The 25232-nt window shown below is 45.6% G+C and overlaps 1 protein-coding gene across 6 annotated transcripts in view; it reads left to right on the top strand.

Moving 5' to 3' along the window:
- Positions 1-25232, top strand: part of SPDEF (SAM pointed domain containing ETS transcription factor) — a 1047406-nt gene that overhangs the window by 583302 nt on the left and 438872 nt on the right. Inside the window, exon 6 of one of the 6 annotated variants that reach the window (XM_069756556.1) lies at positions 22062-22131. The exons of the other annotated variants lie outside the window; for them this stretch is intronic. Within the exon in view, the coding sequence (XP_069612657.1) occupies positions 22062-22131 (70 nt within the window). The remainder of the gene's footprint in view (positions 1-22061; positions 22132-25232) is intronic. 6 annotated transcript variants of the gene reach the window in all.

The raw sequence follows: 25232 nt of genomic DNA, 5'->3' as shown, positions 1-25232 counted from the left end.
CAACATGTTAGGGCATGTTAGGTTAGACTATGGGTTGAACTAGATGGACTTAGTCTTCCTTCAACCTTAATAACTATGTAACTATGTAACATACTGTATAATGGCCCTACATGATGTTCCATAATGTATAATGGCCACACAGTGCTCCATACTGTATAATGGCCACATATGATGCTCCATACTGTATAATGGCCACACATGATGCTCCATACTGTATTAGGGCCACACATGATGCTCAATACTGTATAAGGACCACCCATGATGCTCAATACTGTATAATGGCCATTGGCCACACATGATGCTCCATACTGTATAATGGCCACACATGATGCTCCATACTGTATAAGGGCCACACATGATGCTCAATACTGTATAAGGGCCACACATGATGCTCAATACTGTATAATGGCCATTGGCCACACATGATTCTCCATACTGTATAATGTCCACACATGATACTCCATACTGTATAATGACCCCACATGATGATCAATACTGTATAATGGCTCCACATGATGCTCAATACTGTATAATGGCCACACATGATGCTCCACACTGTATAAGGGCCACACATGATGCTCAATACTGTATAATGGCCACACATGATGCTCCATACTGTATAAGGGCCACACATGATGCTCAATACAGTATAATGGCCACACATGATGCTCCATACTGTATAATGGCCACACATAATGCTCCATACTGTATAATGACCTCACATGATGCTCAATACTGTATAATGGCCACACATGATGCTCAATACTGTATAATGGCCACACATGATGCTCCATACTTTATAATAGCCACACATGATGCTCCATACTGTATAATGGCCACACATGATGCACCATACTGTATAATGACCCCACATGATGCTCAATAGTGTATAATGCCCCCCTCCCATCTTGTATGCATAGCTCATCTTCCTCCTATCCCCATATGCATGGCTTAAATCCCCCCCTCCTCCTGTATGCATGGCTCATAATTCCCTCCCCCTGTATGCATGGCTCATAATTCCTCCCCCCGTATGCATGGCTGATTGTTCATATTCCCCCTTATGCATGGCTCATAATTCCCCCCCGTATGCATGGCTGATGGCTCATATTCCCCCTTAAGCATGGCTCATATTCCCCCCCCTGTATGCATGGCTGATGGCTCATATTCCCCCGTATGCATGGCTCATAATTCCCCCCCCTGTATGCATGGCTGATGGCTCATATTCCCCCGTATGCATGGCTCATAATTCCTCCTCCCTGTATGCATGGCTGATGGCTCATATTCCCCCCCTGTAGGCTGATGGCTCATATTGCCCCGTATGCATGGCTCATAATCCCCCCCCCGTATGTATGGCTGATGGCTCATATTCACCTCCCCCCCCCCGTATGCATGGCTGATGGCTCATATTCCCCCGTATGCATGGCTCATAATTCCGCCCCTGTATGCATGGCTGATGGCTCATATTCCCCCCCCTGTATGCATGGCTGATGGCTCATATTCCCCCGTATGCATGGCTCATAATTAACCCCCCCTGTATGCATGGCTGATGGCTCATATTCACCCCCCCTGTATGCATGGCTGATGGCTCATAATTCCCCCCCTGTATGCATGGCTGATGGCTCATATTCCCCCCCTGTATGCATGGCTGATGGCTCATATTCCCCCGTATGCATGGCTCATCTCTCCACCTGCTCCCCCGCTCCTTCTCCCGCTCCTTCTCCCATCTTGCATGGCGCAGGCCGGACGGCTTACCTTCCTCCTTCATCCCCCCGTCCCCTGTCCCTCATACTCACCTGTCAGCTGTCCCACACCGCTCGGCCGCGCCGACATCCCTCTGGCTCTGTCCTAACTCCCGGCGCAGCGCCTTCTTCCTGAGTGAGAGGTCATGTGGTACCGCTCATTAAGGTCATGAATATGCGCATATTCATGACCTTAATGAGCATTACCACGTGACCGCTCACTCAGGACGCGCTACAGACGCTGAGACCAGGCATCGCTGGAGCAGGGTGAGTATCTTCTTCAAGGAGGGTGGGTGGGACTTAGAGGCGGGGGGGCGGGGCAGTCGGTCGGGTTTGTGACCCAGGACTGAAAAAAAAAAAAAGAAAAACCCTTGCTCAGGTGCTGCCCCCTGCAATGTCGCCGCCCTAGGCACGTGCCCTCGAGTGACTAGTGGCAAATACGGCCCTGGGCGTATGGGAAGGTTTGTAAGAGATTTTTGTCAGTTTTGGGTGCCAGTTTATCTGAGGAGGTCCCAATTCAAAAAGTGCTAGAGGGTTCTGGAGGCAGTGCCCCCCCTAATGTACATTCTATGAAATTCTCTCCGTGGTGCCGACATGGGGGAAAGAGAGTATAGTTGTTACTTACTGATAACGGTATTTCTCCCTTCACGTGTGGGTGTACACACTAGGATTACTTGTTAATAGGGTTGAGCGAGTTTTACTTTTTTAGGATCTCAAAATTCGAGTCGAGTGAAATCGGCCGATTATCGCGAAAAGTCGGGGATCGACCGAAACACGAAACCCAATGCAAGTCAATGGGGAAGCATAGTCGGCAGTGAGTGGAGGAAAACACCTACAGTGCCCATTTTAATGGCAAAAACATCCATTCTTGTTACTGAAGCTTGTCAATCTTAATTTACCTTATAATAATAGTTAGGCATTGGAAATTGGGGGTCATTTGGCTAAAGTTGTGGGGGGTAGGGCTCGTTCAAGTTTTTAGTGGGCCCAGGAAACGTGGACTATGTCACGGCGGTGGAGCAGGGAGAGGTAAGTATTTCAACTTTGCAAGTGCTGTGATCTTGAGCAAGCAGGGGGGGCCAACTCGTTCGCATTGGCACTGGCACAGGGCCCCTCAATTTCGGCGGTGTGTTTGCACGGTGGGGGCGCCTCCCACCGGCAGCGACACTTTTGCGTACTATGAGGGCCCCTGTGCCAGTGACGTTGCCAACGAGTATGCCCCCCCCACCTGATGAAGAAACCTGCACTTTCATCTGCACCTTTCTCTTTGTCCCCGTGTAAAGTGGTATAGTATGCGGGAAGGGGAACCTGACTTTCAGCAGGGTCACATTCTGGCTGTGTAGTGTGCAAAGGGAATGTAGTGGTCTGGGTCAATGTACCAGCAGACTCATCTAGCACTGGCTTGGCAATGGGCAGGATGAGGAGGAAACACAGATATAGTCCCAAATAATAAAGTGGGCTAAATGCAGTTCAAAATTGGTAACAGGACTAACCAGGAGGCATTGCTTTGTTCAGTGGAGGACAACTGTAATGAGAGGCTGACACAGTGAGTAGGCCCAAATAAGTAAGTAGGCTAAATGCAGTTCAAAATTGGTAACAGTAGTAAACAGGCGGCACTGCTTTGTTCAGTGGAGGAGAACAGCAAGGAGCGGCAGACATCGTTAGCAGGTCCCAACCAAACTAGTGGGCCAAATGCAGTTTAAAATTTGTAAATATAGGCCAAAAGCCTGAAGATTGAAGGTCAGCTTTGTTCAGTCGAGGAGAAAAGCAAGGAGCGGCAGACACCATTAGTAGGCCCAACCAAACTAGTAGCTCAAATGCAGTTTCATATTAAAAATATAGGCCAAAAGCCTGAAGATTGAAGCTCAGGAAAAAAAAGAAACAGGAGAACACCAAGGAGCTGCAGACACCGTTAGTAAGCCCCAACCAAACTAGTAGGCCAAATGCAGTGAAATATCAGATATAGGCCGAAAGCCTGAAGATTGAAGCTCAGCTTTTTTCCTTGGAGGACAACACCAAGGAGCGGCAGACACCGTTAGTGGGCCCAACCAAACTAGTAGGCCAAATGCAGTTTAATATTTAAAATATAGGCCGAAAGCCTGAAGATTGAAGCTCAGGAAAACAAACCAGGAGAACACCTAAGAGCGGAAGACACCGTTAGTGGGGCCCAACAAAACTAGTAGGCCAAATGCAGTTTAATATTAAAAATATAGACCGAACGCCTGAAGATTGAAGCTAAGGCAAAAAAACCAGGAGAACACCAAGGAGCGGCAGACACCGTTAGTAGGCCCCAACCAAACTACTAGGCCAAATGCAGTTTAATATTAAAAATATAGGCCGAAAGCCAGAAGATTGAAGCTCAGGAAAGTAAACCAGGAGATCATCTAGGAGCGGCAGACACCGTTAGTAGGCCCCAACCAAACTAGTAGGGCAAATGCAGTTTAACCCCTTCATGACCTTGGGATTTTTTGTTTTTCTGTGTTCGTTTTTCGCTCCCCTCCTTCTCAGAGCCATAACTTTTTTATTTTTCCGTCAATTTGGCCATGTGAGGGCTTATTTTTTGCGGGACGAGTTGTACTTTTGAACGACATCATTGGTTTTACCATGTCGTGTACTAGAAAACGGGAAAAAAATTCCAAGTGCGGTGAAATTGAAGAAAAAGTGCAGTCCCACACTTGTTTTTTGTTTGGCTTTTTTGCTAGGATCACTAAATGCTAAAACTGACCTGCCATTATGATTCTCCAGGTCAGTACGAGGTCATAGACACCAAACATGACTAGGTTATTTTTTACCTAAGTGGTGAAAAAAAATTCCAAACTTTGCTAAAAAAAAAAAAAAAAAATTGCACCATTTTCCGATACCCGTAGCGTCTCCAATTTTCAAGATCTGGGGTCGGTTGAGGGCTTATTTTTTGCGTGCCGAGATGACGTATTTAATGATAGCATTTTGGTGCAGATACGTTCTTTTGATCGCCCGTTAATGCATTGTAATGCAATGTCACGGCGACCAAAAAAAACGTAATTCTGGCATTTCAAATTTTTTTACCGCTACTTTGTTTAGCGATCAGGTTAATGCTTTTTTTTTAGTTGATAGATCGGGCGATTCTGAGCGCGGCAATACCAAATATGCGTAGATTTTATATTTTTTTTATTGATTTATTTTGATTGGGGCGAAAGGGGGGTGATTTAAACTTTTATATTTTTTTTATTTTTTTAACATTTTTTTCAACTTTTTTTTTTTACTTTTGCCATGCTTCAATAGCCTCCATGGGAGGCTAGAAGCAGGCACAACTCGATCGCCTCTGCTACATAGCAGCAATCTGCTGATCGCTGCTATGTAGCAGAAATGGAGGTGTGCTGTGAGCCCCGACCACAGGGTGGCGCTCACAGCCACCGGCGATCAGTAACCATGAAGGTCTCAAGGACCTTTTTATTGATTTATTTTGATTGGGGCAAAAGGGGGGTGATTTAAACTTTTATATTTTTTTTATTTTTTTAACATTTTTTTCAACTTTTTTTTTTTACTTTTGCCATGCTTCAATAGCCTCCATGGGAGGCTAGAAGCAGGCACAACTCGAACCAGGGATTCAAGCTTGAGGAGGCTAATTTGCATATTCCAGGTGCCTTCTGGGAAAAGCGAAGAGTCTCCCTAAGCTAGAAGATCGTTGGGTACAGCCGGGACCAGCTGCTTGGAAAGAATCACCAAACCAGGGATTCAAGCTTGAGGAGGCTAATTTGCATATTCCAGGTGCCTTCTGGGAAAAGCGAAGAGTCTCCCTAAGCTAGAAGATCGTTGGGTACAGCCGGGACCAGCTGCTTGGAAAGAATCACCAAACCAGGGATTCAAGCTTGAGGAGGCTAATTTGCATATTCCAGGTGCCTTCTGGGAAAAGCGAAGAGTCTCCCTAAACTAGAAGATCGTTGGGTACAGCCGGGACCAGCTGCTTGAAAAGAATCACCAAACCTTCTGGCTCAGTAGATTACACAAGAAGGAAAACACACAGCAAGTCAGCAGGATCTAGGAGCAACATGGCAGATGTGACAACCTACATGGTGAGCTGCAGCATGAGCTACATGTTCACAGATCGACCAGAAGAAGAATTAAATTTCACCTGTCAGAAGTGTAGACTAGTGGCCCTTTTAGAAGAAAAGGTGCGGGGTCTGGAAGAAAGAATAGCAACTTTGAAACTCATCAAAGAGAATGAAGACTTTCTAGACAGAACAGAAGCATCTCTACTGGTCACAGAAGGTGAAAAAAGTGTCAGAGAACCTCCAAAAGCAGATGAGTGGAAGCATGTGACCAAAAGAAGCAAGAAGACCATGGAGAAATCACCAACCACACAACTGAAGAACCGATATCAAATCTTTGTAGAGGATGAAGATGGCACACCTAAGGATGAAGCAATACCAGCAAGCAAAAAAGAAAAGGGCACACAGCAACAAGTGACAGCAAAAAGTACAGCCAAGAAGCAACGAAGAGTGGTGGTGGGAGACTCACTACTGAGAGGCACAGAAGCAGCCATCTGCAGACCGGACATAACTGCAAGAGAAGTATGCTGCCTTCCAGGTGCGATGATCAAGGATGTGACCGATAGGATACCAAAGCTCTTCAACTCCAAGGACGTCCACCCATTTCTTCTGATACATGTTGGCACCAATGACACGGCAAGGAAGGACCTACCGACAATCTGCAAAGACTTTGAAGAGTTGGGGAAGAAAGTAAAGGAACTGGATGCACAGGTAGTTTTTTCTTCTATCCTTCCAGTAGACGGGCATGGCACCAGGAGATGGAACAGGATCCTTGATGCAAACAACTGGCTAAGACGATGGTGCAGACAACAAGGATTTGGATTCCTGGACCACGGTGTGAATTACTTGTACGATGGACTCCTCGCCAGAGACAGACTACACCTCAACAAACCTGGGAAAGACACATTCGCCAGAAGACTCGCTACACTCATCAGGAGGGCGTTAAACTAGAAGAAGAGGGGACGGGAAGAAAAACATTAGACTCGAACAAAGACGACCCAGGAAAACATACTCAGAAGGGAGGTAAGAACATTTCTAAAACAATCCACAGCGAGGAGATTGGAACAAAACAAAATCCTCTAAACTGCATGCTCGCAAACGCCAGAAGCCTGACAAACAAGATGGAAGAACTAGAAGCAGAAATATCTACAGGTAACTTTGACATAGTGGGAATAACCGAGACATGGTTAGATGAAAGCTATGACTGGGCAGTTAACTTACAGGGTTACAGTCTGTTTAGAAAGGATCGTAAAAATCGGAGAGGAGGAGGGGTTTGTCTCTATGTAAAGTCTTGTCTAAAGTCCACTTTAAGGGAGGATATTAGCGAAGGAAATGAGGATGTCGAGTCCATATGGGTCGAAATTCATGGAGGGAAAAATGGTAACAAAATTCTCATTGGGGTCTGTTACAAACCCCCAAATATAATAGAAACCATGGAAAGTCTACTTCTAAAGCATATAGATGAAGCTGCAACCCATAATGAGGTCCTGGTTATGGGGGACTTTAACTACCCGGATATTAACTGGGAAACAGAAACCTGTGAAACCCATAAAGGCAACAGGTTTCTGCTAATAACCAAGAAAAATTATCTTTCACAATTGGTGCAGAATCCAACCAGAGGAGCAGCACTTTTAGACTTAATACTATCTAATAGACCTGACAGAATAACAAATCTGCAGGTGGTCGGGCATCTAGGAAATAGCGACCACAATATTGTACAGTTTCACCTGTCTTTCACTAGGGGGACTTGTCAGGGAGTCACAAAAACACTGAACTTTAGGAAGGCAAAGTTTGACCAGCTTAGAGATGCCCTTAATCTGGTAGACTGGGACAATATCCTCAGAAATAAGAATACAGATAATAAATGGGAAATGTTTAAGAACATCCTAAATAGGCAGTGTAAGCGGTTTATACCTTGTGGGAATAAAAGGACTAGAAATAGGAAAAACCCAATGTGGCTAAACAAAGAAGTAAGACAGGCAATTAACTGTAAAAAGAAAGCATTTGCACTACTAAAGCAGGATGGAACCATTGAAGCTCTAAAAAACTATAGGGAGAAAAATACTTTATCTAAAAAACTAATTAAAGCTGCCAAAAAGGAAACAGAGAAGCACATTGCTAAGGAGAGTAAAACTAATCCCAAACTGTTCTTCAACTATATCAATAGTAAAAGAATAAAAACTGAAAATGTAGGCCCCTTAAAAAATAGTGAGGAAAGAATGGTTGTAGATGACGAGGAAAAAGCTAACATATTAAACACCTTCTTCTCCACGGTATTCACGGTGGAAAATGAAATGCTAGGTGAAATCCCAAGAAACAATGAAAACCCTATATTAAGGGTCACCAATCTAACCCAAGAAGAGGTGCGAAACCGGCTAAATAAGATTAAAATAGATAAATCTCCGGGTCCGGATGGCATACACCCACGAGTACTAAGAGAACTAAGTAATGCAATAGATAAACCATTATTTCTTATTTTTAGGGACTCTATAGCGACAGGGTCTGTTCCGCAGGATTGGCGCATAGCAAATGTGGTGCCAATATTCAAAAAGGGCTCTAAAAGTGAACCTGGAAAGTATAGGCCAGTAAGTCTAACCTCTATTGTTGGTAAAATATTTGAAGGGTTTCTGAGGGATGTTATTCTGGATTATCTCAATGAGAATAACTGTTTAACTCCATATCAGCATGGGTTTATGAGAAATTGCTCCTGTCAAACCAATCTCATCAGTTTTGATGAAGAGGTAAGCTATAGGCTGGACCACGGTGAGTCATTGGACGTGGTATATCTTGATTTTTCCAAAGCGTTTGATACCGTGCCGCACAAGAGGTTGGTACACAAAATGAGAATGCTTGGTCTGGGGGAAATTGTGTGTAAATGGGTTAGTAACTTGCTTAGTGATAGAAAGCAGAGGGTGGTTATAAATGGTATAGTCTCTAACTGGGTGTCTGTGACCAGTGGGGTACCGCAGGGGTCAGTATTGGGACCTGTTCTCTTCAACATATTCATTAATGATCTGGTAGAAGGTTTACACAGTAAAATATCGATATTTGCAGATGATACAAAACTATGTAAAGCAGTTAATACAAGAGAAGATAGTATTCTGCTACAGATGGATCTGGATAAGTTGGAAACTTGGGCTGAAAGGTGGCAGATGAGGTTTAACAATGATAAATGGAAGGTTATACACATGGGAAGAAGGAATCAATGTCACCATTACACACTGAATGGGAAACCACTGGGTAAATCTGACAGGGAGAAGGACTTGGGGATCCTAGTTAATGATAAACTTACCTGGAGCAGCCAGTGCCAGGCAGCAGCTGCCAAGGCAAACAGGATCATGGGGTGCATTAAAAGAGGTCTGGATACACATGATGAGAGCATTATACTGCCTCTGTACAAATCCCTAGTTAGACCGCACATGGAGTACTGTGTCCAGTTTTGGGCACCGGTGCTCAGGAAGGATATAATGGAACTAGAGAGAGTACAAAGGAGGGCAACAAAATTAATAAAGGGGATGGGAGAACTACAATACCCAGATAGATTAGCGAAATTAGGATTATTTAGTCTAGAAAAAAGACGACTGAGGGGCGATCTAATAACCATGTATAAGTATATAAGGGGACAATACAAATATCTCGCTGAGGATCTGTTTATACCAAGGAAGGTGACGGGCACAAGGGGGCATTCTTTGCGTCTGGAGGAGAGAAGGTTTTTCCACCAACATAGAAGAGGATTCTTTACTGTTAGGGCAGTGAGAATCTGGAATTGCTTGCCTGAGGAGGTGGTGATGGCGAACTCAGTCGAGGGGTTCAAGAGAGGCCTGGATGTCTTCCTGGAGCAGAACAATATTGCATCATACAATTAGGTTCTGTAGAAGGACGTAGATCTGGGGATTTATTATGATGGAATATTGGCTGAACTGGATGGACAAATGTCTTTTTTCGGCCTTACTAACTATGTTACTATGTTACTATGTTACTATGACCTCTATGGTTACAATGGAGACGCATCGCCGACCCCCGATCATGTGACGGGGGTCGGCGATGACGTCATTTCCGGCAGAGGGTGGTTATAAATGGTATAGTCTCTAACTGGGTGTCTGTGACCAGTGGGGTACCGCAGGGGTCAGTATTGGGACCTGTTCTCTTCAACATATTCATTAATGATCTGGTAGAAGGTTTACACAGTAAAATATCGATATTTGCAGATGATACAAAACTATGTAAAGCAGTTAATACAAGAGAAGATAGTATTCTGCTACAGATGGATCTGGATAAGTTGGAAACTTGGGCTGAAAGGTGGCAGATGAGGTTTAACAATGATAAATGGAAGTTTATACACATGGGAAGAAGGAATCAATGTCACCATTACACACTGAATGGGAAACCACTGGGTAAATCTGACAGGGAGAAGGACTTGGGGATCCTAGTTAATGATAAACTTACCTGGAGCAGCCAGTGCCAGGCAGCAGCTGCCAAGGCAAACAGGATCATGGGGTGCATTAAAAGAGGTCTGGATACACATGATGAGAGCATTATACTGCCTCTGTACAAATCCCTAGTTAGACCGCACATGGAGTACTGTGTCCAGTTTTGGGCACCGGTGCTCAGGAAGGATATAATGGAACTAGAGAGAGTACAAAGGAGGGCAACAAAATTAATAAAGGGGATGGGAGAACTACAATACCCAGATAGATTAGCGAAATTAGGATTATTTAGTCTAGAAAAAAGACGACTGAGGGGCGATCTAATAACCATGTATAAGTATATAAGGGGACAATACAAATATCTCGCTGAGGATCTGTTTATACCAAGGAAGGTGACGGGCACAAGGGGGCATTCTTTGCGTCTGGAGGAGAGAAGGTTTTTCCACCAACATAGAAGAGGATTCTTTACTGTTAGGGCAGTGAGAATCTGGAATTGCTTGCCTGAGGAGGTGGTGATGGCGAACTCAGTCGAGGGGTTCAAGAGAGGCCTGGATGTCTTCCTGGAGCAGAACAATATTGTATCATACAATTAGGTTCTGTAGAAGGACGTAGATCTGGGGATTTATTATGATGGAATATTGGCTGAACTGGATGGACAAATGTCTTTTTTCGGCCTTACTAACTATGTTACTATGTTACTATGTTACTATGACCTCTATGGTTACAATGGAGACGCATCGCCGACCCCCGATCATGTGACGGGGGTCGGCGATGACGTCATTTCCGGCCGCTCGGCCGGAAGCGGTAGTTAAATGCCGCTGTCTGCGTTTGACAGCGGCATTTAACTAGTTAATAGGTGCGGGCAGATCGCGATTCTGCCCGCGCCTATTACGGGCACATGTCAGCTGTTCAAAACAGCTGACATGTCCCGGCTTTGATGCGGGCTCACCGCGGAGCCCTGCATCAAAGCAGGGGATCTGACCTCGGACGTACTATCCCGTCCGAGGTCAGAAAGGGGTTAATATTAAAAATATAGGCCGCAAGCCTGAAGATTGAAGCTGCTTTTTTCATTGGAGGACAACACCAAGGAGCGGCTGACACCGTTAGTGGGGCCCAACCAAACTAGTAGGCCAAATGCAGTTTAATATTTAAAATATAGGCCGAAAGCTTGAAGATTGAAGCTCAGGAAAACAAACCAGGAGAACACCTAGGTGCGGCAGACACCGTTAGTGGGGCCCAACAAAACTAGTAGGCCAAATGCAGTTTAATATTAAAAATATAGGCCGAAAGCCTGAAGATTGAAGCTAAGGCAAAAAAACCAGGAGAACACCAAGAAGCGGCAGACACCGTTAGTAGGCCCCAACCAAACTAGTAGGCCAAATGCAGTTTAATATTAAAAATATAGGCCGAAAGCCAGAAGATTGAAGCTCAGGAAAGTAAACCAGGAGAACATCTAGGAGCGGCAGACACCGTTAGTAGGCCCCAACCAAACTAGTAGGCCAAATGCAGCTAAATATCTGATATAGGCCGAAAGCCTGACGATTGAAGCTCAGCTTTTTTCCTTGGAGGACAACACCAAGGAGCGGCAGACACCGTTAGTAGGCCCCAACCAAACTAGTAGGGCAAATGCAGTTTAATATTAAAAATATAGGCCGCAAGCCTGAAGATTGAAGCTCAGGAAAGTAAACCAGGAGAACACCTAGGAGCGGCAGACACCGTTAATAGGCCCCAACCAAACTGGTAGGCCAAATGCAGTTAATTATCTGATATAGGCCGAAAGCCTGAAGATTGAAGCTCAGCTTTTTTCCTTGGAGGACAACACCAAGGAGCGGCAGACACCGTTAGTAGGCCCCAACCAAACTTGTAGGGCAAATGCAGTTTAATATTAAAAATATAGGCCACAAGCCTGAAGATTGAAGCTGCTTTTTTCCTTGGAGGACAACACCAAGGAGCGGCAGACACCGTTAGTGGGGCCCAACCAAACTAGTAGGCCAAATGCAGTTTAATATTTAAAATATAGGCCGAAAGTCTGAAGATTGAAGCTCAGGAAAACAAACCAGGAGAACACCTAGGAGCGGCAGACACCGTTAGTGGGGCCCAACAAAACTAGTAGGCCAAATGCATTTTAATATTAAAAATATAGGCCGAAAGCCTGAAGATTGAAGCTAAGGCAAAAAAACCAGGAGAACATCAAGGAGCGGCAGACACCGTTAGTAGGCCCCAACCAAACTAGTTGGCCAAATGCAGTTTAATATTAAAAATATAGGCCGAAAGCCAGAAGCTTGAAGCTCAGGAAAGTAAACCAGGAGAACATCTAGGAGCGGCAGACATCGTTAGTAGGCCCCAACCAAACTAGTAGGCCAAATGAAGTTAAATATCTGATATAGGCCGAAAGCCTGAAGATTGAAGCTCAGCTTTTTTCCTTGGAGGACAACATCAAGGAGCGGCAGACACCGTTAGTAGGCCCCAACCAAACTAGTAGGGCAAATGCAGTTTAATATTAAAAATATAGGCCGCAAGCCTTAAGATTGAAGCTGCTTTTTTCCTTGGAGGACAACACCAAGGAGCGGCAGACACCGTTAGTAGGCCCCAACCAAACTAGTAGGGCAAATGCAGTTTAATATTAAAAATATAGGCCGCAAGCCTGAAGATCGAAGCTCAGGAAAACAAACCAGGAGAACACCAAGGAGCGGCAGACACCGATAGTAGGCCCTAACCAAACTAGTAGCCCAAATGCAGTTTCTTATTAAAAATATAGGCCGAAAGTCTGAAGATTGAAGCTCAGGAAAACAAACCAGGAGAACACCAAGGAGCGGCAGACACCGTTAGTAGGCCCCAACCAAACTAGTAGCCCAAATGCAGTTTCAGATTAAAAATATCAGCTGTATTGAGTGGTGCAGACAGACACAGGTAGCAGGCCTTAAACTAAAAAGTTGGCTCAATGCAGTTTAAAAAAGGTTAGAGGGGTACACGGGCAGCATTGGTGTGGTCAGCAGAGGACAATTGCAAGGAGGGACCGCAGGCAGACTTAGTAGGTCTAAAATAAAAAAAGTTGGCTCGATGCAGGTTTAAATAGGTGACAGGGCTACACAGGCAGCATTGGTGTGGTCAGCGGAGGACGATTGGAAGGAGGGCCCGCAGGCAGACTTAGTAGGCCTAAAATAAAAAAAGTAGGCTCGATGCAGGTTTAAATAGGTTACAGGGGTACACAGGCAGCATTGGTGTGGTCAGCGGAGGACGATTGCAAGGAGGGATCGCAGACAAACTTAGTAGGCCTAAAATAAAAAAGTAGGCTTGATGCAGGTTTAAATAGGTTACAGGGGTACACAGGCAGCATTGGTGTGGTCAGCGGAGGACGATTGCAAGGAGGGACCGCAGACAGACATAGTAGGCCTAAAATAAAAAAAGTAGGCTCGATGCAGGTTTAAGTAGGTTACAGGGGTACATAGGCAGCATTGGTGTGGTCAGCAGAGGACGATTGCAAGGAGGGACCGCAGACAGACTTAGTAGGCCTAAAATTAAAAAAGTAGGCTCGATGCAGGTTTAAATAGGTGACAGGGGTACACAGGCAGCATTGGTGTGGTCAGCGGAGGACGATTGCAAGGAGGGATCGCAGACAAACTTAGTAGGCCTAAAATAAAAAAGTAGGCTTGATGCAGGTTTAAATAGGTTACAGGGGTACACAGGCAGCATTGGTGTGGTCAGCGGAGGACGATTGCAAGGAGGGACCGCAGACAGACATAGTAGGCCTAAAATAAAAAAAGTAGGCTCGATGCAGGTTTAAGTAGGTTACAGGGGTACATAGGCAGCATTGGTGTGGTCATCAGAGGACGATTGCAAGGAGGGACCGCAGACAGACTTAGTAGGCCTAAAATAAAAAAAGAAGGCTCGATGCAGGTTTACATAGGTTACAGGTTTACACAGGCAGCAGGAGTGTCTGACACAGTTAGTAGGCCAAAATAATTAAGTGAGGTTAATGTCTGTCAAAAATTTTTTTTCACAAATAAACAGGTGGCATACCTAGGTACAGGGGTGGGCTCCTCCGCTGACTTGCAGACAGTGGTATTTGGTGCAAAGTATTAACTGGTGTAAATGTAGGACAGGGCCCCTGAATATTTTTACTAGAATCATACATGTCAACAAATTGGTATTGGCAGTGCCATTGAAGGATTTAACCACACGGACTAAACAGTGGTGGAGCAGTGAGAGATAATTTTGCAAGTGGTAGAGCACTGTTCGAGCTTGGGGGAACACTCTCTCGTGGGCGGCGGTACTGGCCCAGGGCCCCTCATGTTACGACTGTGTGTCTGACGTTGGGTGAGCACCACCACCGCCAGAGACACTTCATTGTACTATGAGGGACCCTGTGCCAGTGCCATCGCCCAAAAGTGGGCACACCCACCTCTTCAGCCAATCGGCACTCGCACGGGTGCTTGCGCCAAGTGGTGACCACGGCCCCGTGGGGGGAGCAGCCCATTTAGGGAGGTGTACAAATGGTGTATGCTGGACATTCAGCAGCTGCAAATGGAGAAATTGGAGCAGTCAGTAAGACCAGTCCAAAAGCAAGACCTTTTTACAGGAAAGCTAGGTGTCAGCAGGGAAAGGTGGGGCAAAATAATTAGAAATCCATGATTGGTTCATTTTAATGAAGGTTAGATCATCAACATTTTGGGTATCCAGACGACTCCTTTTTTCAGTCAGTATTGAACCAGCAGCACTGAATACTCTTTCAGATAGCACACTACCTGCTGGGCAAGCAAGCTCCTGCAATGCATATTCTGTCAATTCAGGCCAGGTGTCTATTTTGGATGCCCAGTAATCAAATGGGAATGACTTGTGAGGGAGAACATCGATAAGGGAGGAAAAATAATTAGTAACCATACTGGACAAATGTTGTCTCCTGTCACTTTGAATTGATGCTGCAGTACCTGTCGTGTCTGCGGTCATTGCGAAATCACTTCACAACCTGGTCATAAAACCCCTCTGTCCAACGCCACTTCTGATTTGTGCACCTCTAACACCTCTGCCATGTTGCCCCCTGCAGCTCGTGTGAGAACCATCACCGCCGCTGTGTTCTGGGAATGCCTGAACCAAACGGTCTACAAGAGTTGCTTGTTTGGTAGCCAATATTTGCTCAAGGTTCTCATGTGGCATGATATTTTGCAATTTCCCTTTATAACGTGGATCCAGGAAGCAGGCCAACCAGTAATCGTCATCGATCATCATTTTGATAATGCGGGGGTCCTTTTTTAGGATACGAAAGGCATAATCCGCCATTAGGGCCAATGTTCCAGGTGCCACCTTGTGCTGGATTGAGGAGCACTTTCTGGCTAATCAACATCACTTGTCTCCCTCAAAAACCCTGTACCAGACCTTGCAACGCCACCAGTTTCTATTGCCCCCCTGAGAAGCTTCCTCCTCCCATAAATATTCATCCCCATCATCCTCCTCGTCCTCCTCCTCTTTGTCCACCACCTCATCCAGGATACTTCCCTGAGCAGACAGTGGCTGACTGTCATCAAGGCTACCCTCGTCCTCGGCTGCAGACGCCTGCTCCTTTATGTGCGTCAAACTTTGCATCAGCAGACGCATTAGGGGGATGCTCATGCTTATGATGGCGTCGTCTGCACTAACCAGGCATGTGCATTCCTCAAAACACTGAAGGACTTGACACAGATCTTGTAGCTTCGACCACTGCACACCTGACAACTCCATGTCTGCCATCCAACTGCCTGTCCGTGTATGTGTATCCTCCCACAAATACATAACAGCACGCCTCTGTTCGCACAGCCTCTGAAGCATATGCAGTATGGAGTTCCACCTTGTTGCAACGTCGATTATTAGGCGGTGCTGGGGAAGCTTCAAAGATCGCTGATGGTTCTGCATACGGCTGGAGTGTACGGGCGAATGGCAGATGTGCGAGCAAAGTCTTCACACCTTCAGGAGCAGGGCGGGTAACCCCGGATAACTTTTCAGAAAGCTCTGCACCACCAGGTTCAAGGTGTGAGCCAGGCAAGGAATGTGTTTCACTTGTGAAAGGGCTATGGCAGCCATAAAATTCCTTCCGTTATCACTGACTACCTTGCTTGCCTCAAGATGTACACTGCCCAGCCATGACTTAGTTTCTTGCTGCAAGAAGTCAGACAGAACTTCCGCGGTCTGTCTGTTGTCGCCCAAACACTTAATTTTCAACACAGCCTGCTGATGCTTCCCACAAGCTGTTCCATAATGGGACACCACGGTTGCAACACTGGCAGCTGCAGATGGAGTGGTCGTGCGACTGCGCTCTGTGGACGAGCTTTCGCTTCTGGAGGAGGAGGAGGAGGGGCAAATGCCTACAGCCAACTGTTTCCTAGACCGTGGGCTAGGCAGAACTGTGCCACTATGGCTATCCCCTGTGTACCCTGAATCCACCACATTAACCCAGTGCGCCGTGATAGACATGTAGCGTCCCTGGCCATGCCTACTGGTCCATGCATCTGTTGTGAGGTGCACCTTTCTACTGACTGATTGCCTGAGTGCATGGACAATGCGGTCTTTGACATGCTGGTGGAGGGCTGGGATGGCTTTTCTCGCAAAGAAGTGTCGACTGGGTAGGTCATAGCGTGGTACTGCGTAGGCCATCAGGGCTTGGAAGCTTCGCTTTCAACCAACCGGTAGGGCATCATCTCTAACCAGATTAGTCTAGCAATGTGGGCGTTCAAACCCTGTGTACGCGGATGAGAGGATGAGTACATCCTTTTCCTAAGGAGAGTCTCTTGTAGGGTGAGCTGGACTGGAGAGCTGCATATGGTGGAGCTAGCGGGGTGTTGGTGGACATGGCAGAATGAGAGAGGGTTGGTGATGGTATTCTTGCTGTTGGCCTACATACAGTGTTTCCTACCAAGAACCTGGTGATTCCCTGACTGCTTTGGCCTTGCGACGATACCTCCACATTTGCTGCAGGTGGTGTGGTAAACGGTGGGCTTACAGTGAGGGAAGGAATGTAGCGTTGCTGACTAGCTTCATTGTGAGCGGGTGCAACAACTTTACGGGACGTTTGGTAGTTAGTCCAGGCTTGCAAGTGCATGGTGGTTAAATGTCTACGCATGCAACTTGTATTTAAATTTTTGACATTCTGACCTCTGCTAAAGGTTCTTGAGCATTTCTTACAGATCACTTTGCACCGATCATTCGGGTCTTGGTTAAAAAATTGCCAGACTTCACTCTTCCTACTATCGAATACCTTTTCAGGCATTGCACACTGAGCTACTTTAACCGGATGGCCACACTGTCCTACAACTGTTTTTGGATTTGACACATGTTTTTGGCCAGATACGGGCCTGCCAGATGAAAGCTGTTGCAATTTTGATGCATGCTGCGGCTCCTCCTCCTCCGCTTCAGAGCTACTGTCAGCGGCACCCTGTTCCCCCAATGGCTGCCAATCGGGGTCAACAACTGGGTCATCTATCACCTCCTCTTCTATGTCCTGTGCACCTTCCTCTATGTCACTGTGTAAGCCGGTGCTATAGGGTTCGGGACGGGGCACCATAGTCTCATCAGGGTCAGATTCTGGCTCAGTACACTGCGAGGGCAATGTTGTGATCTGAGTCAATGGAACAGCATAATAATCTAGCTATGGCTGTGCATCTGTGCACTCCATGTCCGATTCATCTTGTAATGGGCATGGCCTGTTAACAATTTCCCTTTCTAACCCAGGCAAGGTATGTGTAAAGAGCTCTATGGAGTAACCTGTTGTATCACCTGATGCATCCTTCTCTGTTCTTCTGGGTGAAGGACACAAGGAAGCGACTTGTTCCTGACCGGGAGCATCCCCCGACGACGCGCTGCTTTTAAAGAGGAGGCAAAAGAGCTAGAGGCAGAGACATCAAGGAAAGCCAAAACTTGTTCCTGCTGCTCCTGCTTTAAAAGCGGTTTTCCTACTCCCAGAAAAGGGAGCGTTCGAAGCCTTGTGTAGCCAGACGATGATGCTGGCTCAACAACTCGAGACTTAGGTGCTATATTGCTTTTCCCACGACCACCTGATGCTCCACCATCACTACCATCTTTACCAGCTGGCAATGACCGCCCACGGCCACGACCTCTAACACCAGACTTCCTAATTCTTGGAAACATGTAACCAAACTAACAAACGTTATATGGTACGTTAATTTGTCGTGAATTTAAATCTCCCTTTATAGGTGTGGGAGACTGCTGGGAAAATCATGCCCACTGTATTACACTCCACAGTTTCTGTGTCAGAAAGTGGCTGACAGATATGCCACAAACAGGACTAATGCAGATGCACTTAGTGGCAATATAAATTTCCCTTTATAGGTGTGGGAGACTGCTGGGAAAATCAGGCCCACTGTATTACACTACACAGTTTCTGTGTCAGAAAGTGGCTGACAGAAATGCCACAAAGAGGACTCACGCAGATGCACTTAGTGGCAATAGAAATTTCCCTTTATAGGTGTGTGAGACTGCTGGGAAAATCAGACCCACTTTATTACACTACACAATTTCTGTGTCAGAAACTGGCTGCCAGAAATGCCACAAACGGGACTCATGCAGATGCACTTAGTGGCAATAGAAATTTTCCTTTATAGGTGTGGGAGACTACTGGGAAAATCAGGCCCACTGTATCACACTCCACAGTTTCTGTGTCAGAAAGTGGCTGACAGATATGCCACAAACAGGACTGACGCAGATGCACTTAGTGGCAATAGAAATTTCCCTTTATAGGTGTGTGAGACTTCTTGGAAAATCAGGCCCACAGTATTACACTACACAGTTTCTGTGTCAGAATGTGGCTGACAGATATGCCACAAACAGGACTCACGCAGATGCATTTAGTGGCAATAGAATTGTCCCTTAATAGTTGTGGGAAACTGCTGGGAAAATCAGGCCTACTGTATTACACTCCACAGTTTCTGTGTCAGAAAGTGGCCAACAGATATGCCACAAACAGGACTGACGCAGATGCACTTAGTGGCAATAGAAATGTCCCTTAATAGGTGTGGGAGACTGCTGGGAAAATCAGGCCCACTGTATTACACTACACCAGAGGTGTCAAACTGCATTCCTCGAGGGCCGCAAACAGGTCATGTTTTCAGGATTTCCTTGTATTTCACAGGTGATAATTTAATCACCTGCACAGAATGATTCCAGCACCTTGTACAATGCTAAGGAAATCCTGAAAACATGACCTGTTTGCGGCCCTCGAGGAATGCAGTTTGACACCTCTGCACTACACAGTTTCTGTGTCAGAAAGTGGCCAACAGATATGCCACAAACAGGACTCACGCAGATGCACTTAGTGGCAATAGAAATTTCCCTTAGGCTGGGGTCACACTGCGTTAGTGCAACCCGTTTAGCGCTAAGCGCTAGCGGGTTGCGCTAACGCAATGTCTTTTTCGGGGTCGCGTTAAACGTCCCCGCTCTCGCAGATCCCCGATCTGCGAGAGCGGGGAACGGACCTCGGGCGCGCCGCGGACGCTGCAAGCAGCGTCCGAGGCGCGCTACAAAAGAACGGCACATCGCTAGCGCGTGCCGAAAATGACACGCGCTAGCAATGCGATTTTACATTGCGGGCAATGTGAGCGCTAACGGATGCGTTGCACGGCGTTAATTTCGCCGTGCAACGCTGTCCGCTAGCGCTCACATTAAAACGCAATGTGAACCTAGCCTTAATAGGTGTGGGAGACTGCTGGGAAAATCAGGCCCACTGTATTACACTCCACAGTTTCTGTGTCAGAAAGTGGCTGACAGATATGCCACAAACAGGACTCACGCAGATGCACTTAGTGGCAATATAAATTTCCCTTTATAGGTTTGGGAGACTGCTGGGAAAATCAGGCCCACTGTATTACACTACACAGTTTCTTTTTCAGAAAGTGGCTGACAGATATTCTACAAACAGGACTCACGCAGATGCACTTAGTGGCAATAGAAATTTCCCATTATAGGTGTGGGAGACTGCTGGGAAAATCAGGCCCACTGTATTACACTACACAGCTTCAGTGGCAGACAGTGGCTGACAGATATATATATATAAAAAAAGGGACTGTGCTACAATAACAATCTCCCTACAATGATCTCAGGACAAGTATGGCAGCCAGCAGTAAAAAGGACTGCTGCACACAAAAGTGTGGACAAACAAAGAAACAAGAGAACTGTGCAGAAAGAAGCAACAGGATTTTTGCTTTGAAAAAAGCAGTGGGGTACAAACAGCAATGCAGCTATCAGGGAGCCTTATAAGCTACAGAGCTGATGCACAGAAATCCAGCCTCCACTGTCCCTGCAAAGAAAAGATGGTGTTGGACAGTGGAAATCGCTACAGCACAAGCGGTTTGGAGGTTAATACTCCCTCCCTAACAATATCCCTGCTTCTGACGAAGCTGCAGCAACCTCTCCCTATGCTCAGATCGGCAGAAGTAAGATGGCGGTCGGCGTGCACATCCCTTTATAGCCCCCTGTGACGCCGCTGAAAGCAAGGCAATCACTGTAACGCCCTTCTCTAAGATAGTTACATAGTTACATAGTTATTAAGGTTGAAGGAAGACTATAAGTCCATCTAGTTCAACCCATAGCCTAACCTAACATGCCCTAACATGTTGATCCAGAGGAAGACAAAAAAAACCCATGTGGCAAAGAGTAAGCTCCACATTGGGGAAAAAAATTCCTTCCCGACTCCACATACGGCAATCAGACTAGTTCCCTGGATCAACGCCCTATCAAGGAATCTAGTATATATACCCTGCAACATTATACTTTTCCAGAAAGGTAGCCAGTCCCCTCTTAATCACTCATTACATCATACGGCAGAGAGTTCCATAGTCTCACTGCTCTTACAGTAAAGAACCCGCGTCTGTTATTATGCTTAAACCTTTTTTCCTCCAAAGTAGAGGATGCCCACTTGTCCCTGTTTCAGGTCTATGATTAAAAAGGTCATCAGAAAGGCCTTTGTACTGTCCCCTCATATATTTATACATTCAAATAAGATCACCCCTTAGTCTTCGTTTTTCCAAACTAAATAGCCCCAAGTGTAATAACCTATCTTGGTACTGCAGACCCCCCAGTCCTCTAATAACCTTGGTCGCTCTTCTCTGCACCCGCTCCAGTTCAGCTATGTCTTTCTTATACACCGGAGACCAGAACTGTGCACAGTATTCTAAATGTGGTCGAAGATGGTGGGGACTGAGACCTATGCCATCACGCTGCCCACACTCTGCGTCCACCTTCATTGGCTGAGAAATGGCGCTGAACGCGTCATATGAAATGCGACTTTGGCGCGAAGATCGCGTACCGCATGGCCGATCCCACACTGGGATCGGGCCAGGTTTCATGAAACCCGACTTTGCCGAATGTCGGCGACTTATGAAATTGACCAATCTGTTTCGCTCAACCCTACTTATTAATATTTAGTCACGCGGTGCCTCTAATAAGCTTAAATTAAAACATTTTTGTTTGATAAACATTTAAGTTACAGCTGAAGTTCTGTTAAAGGGACTCTGTCACCTGAATTTGGCGGGACTGGTTTTGGGTCATATGGGCGGAGTTTTCGGGTGTTTGATTCACCCTTTCCTTACCCGCTGGCTGCATGCTGGCTGCAATATTGGATTGAAGTTCATTCTCTGTCCTCCATAGTACACGCCTGCACAAGGCAAGATTGCTTTGCGCAGGCGTGTACTATGGAGGACAGAGAATGAACTTCAATCCAATATTGCAGCCAGCATGCAGCCAGCGGGTAAGGAAAGGGGGAATCAAACACCCGAAAACTCGGCCCATATGACCCAAAACCAGTCTCGCCAAATTCAGGTGACAGGTTCCCTTTAAGGCTCTGTAAACCAACTGATGTGGGAGAGAGGTACTGCCTTTTTCTCCTGTAGGTTTCCTGCCCCTGTGGGCGGATCTCTCTCTCAGTGGTGCCATCATGGGATCAGAGAAATACCGTTATCGGTAAGTAACTATGATATTTCTAGAGATATTAAGAATAAGATTAATGTAGGAAAGTGTTCATCTAAAAATGATGATTTTTATAAGAACGAGCTATTGAGATGTTCATGGATTTTGTCACTGTTCATTCCTAATATTTCCACTTTAGCAGTGTTTTCAAAAACTACGTGTTCTCCTTGAAGCGTATTTGGCAGACACATGTGTACACAAGGAAGTATTGTTGTTCCACAATTTTTACATGATGTGAATGACCTTTAAGAACTTGACATCAAATTTCAAATTTAACTCCTTGAAGGGCCACTGTCACCCCCTCCAGCCGTTATAAACTAAAAGAGCCACCTTGTGCAGCAGTAATGCTGCATTCTAACAAGGTGGCTCTTTTAGTTTATGGTGCATGTATTCCCAAAATAAAGCATTTTATTACTTCTCCAAAATACCTGTCTTTATCCAGGGAGGCAGGTCCTCACCCCCCTGCTTGAAACGCCACACTGCCATCACTCAAATATTCAGGGGCTCCGGGCGCCGCCCCTTCCGCGCTATTTTCGCTTGAAATCCGGTGCCTGCGCTGTGTACTACTGTGTGGGGCAGGCGCAGTGTGCTCTGGCCGTCTGACCTCACAGCCAGGCTTGCAGACTGCGCCTGTGTGGCCGCCCTGCCTATGAATCCCAGCTTCGCACTGTGCATAATGCATAACACACTGCGGGGCTGGGATTCCCAATTTGGGTGGCCGCACTGTCCGCACACGCACAGTCTGCAAGCCTGCCTGTGACGTCTGACGGCCAGAGCACACTGCGCCTGCCCCACACAGTAGTACACAGCGCAGGCGCCGGATTTCAAGCGAAAACAGAGTGGAGGGGTGGCGCCCGGAGCCCCTGAATATTTGAGTGACGGCAGTGTGGCATTTCAAGCAGGGGGGTGAGGACCTGCCTCCCTGACAGATATTTTGGAGAAGTAATAAAACGCTTTTTTTTGGGAATACATGCACCAAAAATTAAAAGAGCCACCTTGTTAGAATGCAGCATTACTGCTGCACAATGTGGCTCTTTTAGTTTATAACGGCTGGAGGGGGTGCAGGGGCCCTTTAACAGCCACATTAAAATGACAGTCACTAAAGGGCCGTATTCCCTCAATTCTGTTTTAAAACGGTGATCCGGAATAAGTAAATAGTGCCTTCTATGGTCGAAATTCTCATGTGTGGCAGCTTGCACCCTGCGGAATTGGTCAGACTCACAATCAGTTTTGGAACCAATCGGGGCCGATTAACCCCATAAACATCGCTGTCAATCACAACAGCGGTATCTAAGTGGTTAAAAGAGGGGTAAAAGACTCATTTTGACACTATCGCCCCCCACGATGGTTGCCATGCTACCCTGAGGTCTTCAGATACTCCAGGGTACAGTGGCCTGTTAGATACTGACAGGTCTCAGCAGTGCAGTACACGAGTACAAAAGTAAAAAATATCCATGTCCCACAGAGAAATTAAGTGAAAAGTAAGAAAAAAGTTAAATGAAATATGTAAAAAAAAGCATAAGACACACAGGAAAGTGCACGCAAATCACAAAAACCCATTTTGTCACTCATAACACGGCATTTGTTAAACAAAGAAACATACACATAACAAATATCGACGCCTATGGAAAGACCCATTCCATATAACTGTTGTCGTATTTATACCTTACACAATAAAAAATAATGACAACACATGACAAAAATGCTTTTGTCATTAACCCCTTTACCCCCAAGGGTGGTTTGCACGTTAATGACCGGGCCAATTTTTACAATTCTGACCACTGTCCCTTTATGAGGTTATAACTCTGGAACGCTTCAATGGATCCTGGTGATTCTGACATTGTTTTCTCGTGACATATTGTACTTCATGACAATGGTAAAAATTGTTTGATAGTACCTGCGTTTATTTGTGAAAAAAATGGAAATTTGGCGAAAATTATGAAAATTTCGCAATTTTCCAACTTTGAATTTTTATGCAATTAAATCACAGAGATATGTCACACAAAATACTTAATAAGTAACATTTCCCACATGTCTACTTTACATCAGCACAATTTTGGAACCAAAATTTTTTTTTGTTAGGGAGTTATAAGGGTTAAAAGTTGACCAGCAATTTCTCATTTCTACAACACCATTTTATTTTAGGGACCACATCTCATTTGAAGTCATTTTGAGGGGTCTATATGATAGAAAATACCCAAGTGTGACACCATTCTAAAAACTACACCCCTCAAGGTGCTCAAAACCATATTCAAGAAGTTTATTAACCCTTCTGGTGCTTCACAGGAATTTTTTGAATGTTTAAATAAAAATGAACATTTAACTTTTTTTCACAAAAAATTTAATTCAGCTCCAATTTGTTTTATTTTACCAAGGGTAACAGGAGAAAATGGACCACAAACATTGTTGTACAATTTGTCCTGAGTATGCCAATACCCCACATGTGGGGGTAAACCACTGTTTGGGCGCATGGCAGAGCTCGGAAGCGAAGGAGTGCCATTTGACTTTTCAATGCAAAATTGACTGGAATTGAGATGGGACGCCATGTTTCGTTTGGAGAGCCCCTGATGTGGCTAAACATTGAAACCCCCCACAAGTGACACCATTTTGGAAAGTAGACCCCCTAAGGAACTTATCTAGAGGTGTGGTGAGCACTTTGACCCACCTAATGCTTCACAGAAGTTTATAATGTAGAACCGTAAAAATAAAAAATCATATTTTTTCACAAAAATTATCTTTTTGCCCCCAATTTTTTATTTTCCCAAGGGTAAGAGAAGAAATTGGACCCCAAAAGTTGTTGTACAATTTGTCCTGAGTACGCTGATACCCCATATGTGGGGGTAAACCACTGTTTGGGTGGATGGGAGAGCTCGGAAGGGAAGGAGCGCCGTTTGACTTTTCAAAGCAAAATTGACAGGAATTGAGATGGGACGCCATAGTTACATAGTTACATAGTTATTAAGGTTGAAGGAAGACTATATGTCCATCTAGTTCAACCCATAGCCTAACCTAACATGCCCTAACATGTTGATCCAGAGGAAGGCAAAAAAAACCCATGTGCAAAGAGTAAGCTCCACATTGGGGAAAAAAATTCC

This window comes from Ranitomeya imitator, chromosome 3, assembly GCF_032444005.1.
Source record: "Ranitomeya imitator isolate aRanImi1 chromosome 3, aRanImi1.pri, whole genome shotgun sequence".
Classification (NCBI taxonomy): domain Eukaryota; kingdom Metazoa; phylum Chordata; class Amphibia; order Anura; family Dendrobatidae; genus Ranitomeya; species Ranitomeya imitator.
Note: the sequence above shows the minus strand (reverse complement) of the source record. Positions and strands in the feature narration are given on the sequence as shown.